Genomic DNA, 4,185 nt, shown 5'->3' with positions numbered 1-4,185 from the left:
CAAAACGACGATCATTTTTCTAATTTCATAGATAACAGAAGACTGTATTTTTTCTACATAACCCCCCCTGACTTTAAAGCTGGATCCGCCCCTGCCCGGTGGCTACAATTATAACTACAAGTTGAGTAGTAATTTGACACATGTTTCGTTGACATTGACGTTTACATCTGATTGTGATTCGTTTTGTTTAAACCAACTTTGGCAAGCTTTTATAGAAATAGAAACATATCGAAAAGTGTGTAAGTATTGTTTTAGGTTATAAATGTCATCAACTCTAGTAAATAAACAAGTCTCAACTGTCACTCGACAACGAGCAATTTTCCTTTCGCAGCGCCCACCATCGGTAGTTGCTCGCGAATAACAAAAATATTTTGAGGAATGCGGCCAATTTTGAATCACCCTGTATTTATTTCATTAGATTAATTATAACTGTCTTGGCTCTCTTGTTGAAGTTTTCACTTCTGTCGTGTGGTCTTAAGCGCATACAACTTTCTATTCGGTAATCGCATTGTTTTATTATATTATTCTGTTCGGTCTGTTGTAAGTATGTTGATTTTTCAGTTTGAATGTGTTGCAATTGTTACTAATTGAAAGAAATCTGGTCTTTCAGTTGAAGGATTGGAGTTCCCATCAATATATATGCCATTTAGTAACGGAAACCGAGAAGACTGAATCACCATTGCCGCTGAACGAAGAAACAAAGAAACCTGAACGATGAAAATCTGTGATAAATTGAATTATTATATAAAGTACTGATTCATATATTAATTCGTTATCTGTAAGTAGTTGTTAGCATCTTAATTTAGGTTTTGTGCCATATTGAAAAAGTGCAAGCGTGTTACGTTTGAATCTACTGACTTACTATTTATTTTTCCTTTTTTTGTATCGACTTGACTTTGACTACTCCCAAATCTTTTCAACGTGGTTATAGACAAAATGCTCCTGCCCAATGAGGATGTTCTATGGTTACTTTGACTTGTAGATTACAGTATGTAGCACCCATTGTTGAGAGCTTGACTTCCAATTTTGTTTTCAAACAGAATTTTGATTTTTACGTTTAAGTTAAGTTGCGTTTTTTGTAATATTTGTTAATTTATTTTGAATAGTTCTGAAATATATCAATTGTATGTTTCTTTTGCTGATCAGTAGTTGTCCCTCCTGGCAGGCGGGCCGCTCAATGTTGTAGGTATATGAAAATACCATAGAATAGTTAAGGGTAGGATTTAAATGGCCACTTTTCCTGGTTTAGTGTAATAAATTTTGTTCGTTTTCTTCGACACCGTTCTAAAACACTTCCAAAGCCCGTACCGCGCCTCCCAATCTTCGAAAAACAAATCGGGCTTGTTCCACAAAATGTGATGTTGAGCGTAACTGTAGACGACTTTGATTGGCGGGTTTAGGTGCGGTGCCCATTCAGATCTTCTTTCCATTATTAGAGCAACATAGTTGTAGAACACCTAGGAGGCATTTTTCCAATTAAAAAGTATCCCAAATGTTCATTTGGGGGAGTAAAGATAAGAAAGCTTCGCGAAATGACCTAAAGAAATTTTTCCTTGTAGATACTGTTTAAGCGGTAGGTACCTCTGCTTTGTGCACATAGCAGACCAAAGACATCAATGCCATAACAATGGAATGAACATGATGGCAGGCCACCATGTTCGTTAAGTGGGCTTGTAGAACGAACTCCTGCATCGCCATCGCAAATGAAACTATACTGGATGCAACATATGAACATGGGATTTCCACGCAGGTAATTGCCAGATAAGTGTACATGTTTTCGAGGTTGATTCTAAAATTGAATAAAAAATCATCGCCAGAAAACGGTCGCAGGACTTGCGTACTTTCGATTGTAATGATGTTTCAATCCGGCAATTAAGATGCGGTAAATGTTCAATCGGTGTTTTTTGTAGTATTGCCGGTCCCTTGCACTGTACTTCGCCACTCTAATATTGTAATTTACTCCTCTGAAGAATATTCTGCAACCAAACGGTCAAATCATTCCCTAACAGCTGCGTGCTCAATTCACCTGGGGTTTTCGAACTCTAGCCGGTTGTAGTGTCGATCGGTAATGTTCTGGATAATCCGGTAACCGAACATGTGATGATACGGATTTTCGGACAACATCATAGTCATTATTGTCTCCATTAGTTCTTCGGGAATCGATTCGCTCAATCGTTGAGTGTGATACCGCAGGGCTGCATATTCCCCGATGCTTCCGAATTCTAACAAAGCATCGTCTTCCATTTCGCGAAAAGTTATTTTTTTCACTATGATTACCAGCTGAAGCAAAGGAAAAACGCATTAACAAACTATTATTTTTCCCAACTGCCATCGTTGCTACCAGACTCATAAGATCTGTGTTGCTTAAATTTTTCGTAATGTTTCTAAGGCAAATATTCAGCCCCATTCTCATCGGTCCGTAACGGAAAACGTGTTCTGGTTTCGGAGCAATACTCTTTCTCAACATGACGAGAAACCTTTTAATCATTGCGTCCGACATGTGGCTCCATTTTATCACTCCCAACGTTTCGTAGAGCACTTTTATTAGCATTCGAGGCTCAACGTCGGACGTTAATGATGCTTGCTCTGCCGTAGCTGTTTTAAAGGCATCCCAGTGAATGGACACTTTCAGAGTACAATGCGCTTACTTAAAATGTCCTCGAGAGCTTCTTCTATATCGCTGTAGAGGTACAAGAGTTCGCATATCATTTCAGTTAAGCGGAACTCGATAGTCCACAACTTGCCCTCCTTATAGAAAATTATGAGCGAATTCAAGACTATGCGATACGTGGCCTTTGGTAGCACGTTGATCAATCTACGATAAGTGTTCATGCATTCAGCAGCCTTTTTCCTGCAAACGAGTAGAGGATTGTATTTGAAAGTTCCTCTAAAACATGTTCGGTGTAATTTCGGTCGCCGTTACTTTCTAGTCCAGGCAATGAGAGATTTGGTGCCACTGCGAAATCTCAGTTGAAAATGATGAATGCAACTCATCACCGACCAAACCAAATGGACCACGTGGTGTGTTTTAATGTATGCTACGTCTGCTCTTGTAATAACGTCGTTTATCATGGCGATCGCTAAAAATATTCATCAACGCTTTCCGTGATCGGCCCAGAATCTACATGTACCTGCACTTCTTTTCAAATGCAGCTCGTGCAAGTCTTTGATGTGCTTCAAGCAACAGTTGCAAATCTTCTTCACTTGCACTTCAAATTCCGTCGAGCTCATTTTCTCGAACATTCCCATTCGTTTTTTTATGAATTGTTTCAACCATTTCTCCTGACCGATTGTGTCGCTCGTGTCGATATCCGATATATGAAATAAGACTGGAGAACATGGACAGAATAACCATGAATGAAGCGTAATACGAAGTAGGCAAAGTGGTACTCACAGTTTAATGATTCGTCTGATTTTTTAACTGAATTGTTCGCCTCAGGATCTTCTTTTTTGCTGTTCGAATCAAAGGTGTCTGCATTTTCGGGTTGCGGCTGATTCGGGCTTTCGTTCGCTTGAACCAGGCTCCCATATCGATAAATTGAATCCATAGTCGAAGTTACTTACAAAATCCGAACAGGTTTAGACGTTGACAACAACATGGGCAGGTAATTTAAGTTTAGCAAAACCATCATTTATTGTTCATTTTCAAAGTTTCACGAAAACAAATTATTCACGGCAATTGTTTTCTAGGCTTTATTCAGTTTCGAGTCGCAAAATTCGCAGTTTTCCTTGATCAGCCATAATACAGGCCGCATCGTTATTACCTCCGCAATATTTGGATGACGAGAACACCGTTAGTAGTCTGCCTTTTTGCTGAACCTGTAAAAATCATTAATAAACATATATGACAGGAACAATTAGCGGAAAATTCACTTGAAAGCCGGCTTGCGCCACTTCGTGAGCTCGTACCAAATGGGTGAGCTGATTGGCTTTTAGGAACCGTTCCAATGCTTCAACACTAAAAATATGAGCGGTACCACGTCTGGTGTTCACGGCAAATCCCTCATTGGCCAGCAGTTCCATTGCGAGTTTATCATTCACGGTTTTTGGCCTAAAACAGGATGTTGAATCTAGTTTCGTACGAAAAACGAATCTCAATGACATGCATTAATATATAACATTGTATATACTTTCCTGACTGTGTTTCAATTCTAAATCAAATTCATTCCTGGGTTTCAGTCATTT

At 39.1% G+C, this 4,185-nt stretch overlaps 3 protein-coding genes and 1 long non-coding RNA gene across 9 annotated transcripts in view; 2 read left to right on the top strand and 2 right to left on the bottom strand.

Moving 5' to 3' along the window:
• The window catches only part of LOC109536707, a 19,066-nt gene extending 17,424 nt beyond the window's left edge, over positions 1–1,642 (top strand). For 5 of the 6 annotated variants that reach the window (XM_048663486.1, XM_048663485.1, XM_048663483.1 and 2 more), the window contains one exon: positions 611–1,132. In XM_048663486.1, coding sequence (XP_048519443.1) covers positions 611–718 — 108 coding nt within the window. In that variant the 3' untranslated portion in view covers positions 719–1,132. Of the gene's footprint in view, positions 1–610; positions 1,133–1,559 lie in introns of those variants that run through there. The other variant, XM_048663484.1, reaches the window with a different exon arrangement.
• Positions 837–3,548, bottom strand: LOC109536710. Its single transcript, XM_019903040.2, has 9 exons — positions 3,395–3,548; positions 3,132–3,329; positions 2,924–3,080; positions 2,649–2,851; positions 2,342–2,595; positions 2,027–2,280; positions 1,842–1,976; positions 1,582–1,789; positions 837–1,457 (listed from the first exon to the last, which is right to left on the bottom strand). The coding sequence occupies exons 1-9, from the start codon at positions 3,546–3,548 to the stop codon at positions 1,224–1,226; spliced, it is 1,797 nt and encodes a 598-aa protein (XP_019758599.1). The 3' UTR covers positions 837–1,223.
• Positions 3,549–3,609: 61 nt separating this feature from the next.
• Positions 3,610–4,185, bottom strand: part of LOC109536709 — a 3,839-nt gene continuing 3,263 nt past the window's right edge. The window contains exons 13-14 of the mRNA XM_048663489.1: positions 3,874–4,051; positions 3,610–3,819 (exon numbers count right to left, since the gene is read on the bottom strand). Of these exons, the coding sequence (XP_048519446.1) occupies positions 3,694–3,819; positions 3,874–4,051 (304 nt within the window). The 3' untranslated portion in view covers positions 3,610–3,693. The remainder of the gene's footprint in view (positions 3,820–3,873; positions 4,052–4,185) is intronic.
• Positions 3,705–4,134, top strand: LOC125503356. The gene is made up of 2 exons (XR_007280766.1): positions 3,705–3,793; positions 3,852–4,134. It is a non-coding gene; the product is annotated as an uncharacterized LOC125503356 (long non-coding RNA).

This window comes from Dendroctonus ponderosae, unplaced genomic scaffold, assembly GCF_020466585.1.
Source record: "Dendroctonus ponderosae isolate FM_Combo_2020 unplaced genomic scaffold, Dpon_F_20191213v2 Dpon_F_20191213_2, whole genome shotgun sequence".
Classification (NCBI taxonomy): Eukaryota; Metazoa; Arthropoda; class Insecta; order Coleoptera; family Curculionidae; genus Dendroctonus; species Dendroctonus ponderosae.
Note: the sequence above shows the minus strand (reverse complement) of the source record. Positions and strands in the feature narration are given on the sequence as shown.

What these genes read in the sequence shown, in the direction of transcription:
- LOC109536710 (XM_019903040.2), bottom strand. Translation starts at nt 3,548, where the DNA reads ATGGATTCAATTTATCGATATGGGAGCCTGGTTCAAGCGAACGAAAGC. An exon ending in GCATTTGAAAAGAAGTGCAG is followed by an intron (nt 3,081 to 3,131) that starts GTACATGTAGAT and finishes GAATATTTTTAG; the next exon opens with CGATCGCCATGATAAACGAC. An exon ending in CTCATTGCCTGGACTAGAAA is followed by an intron (nt 2,852 to 2,923) that starts GTAACGGCGACC and finishes ACTCGTTTGCAG; the next exon opens with GAAAAAGGCTGCTGAATGCA.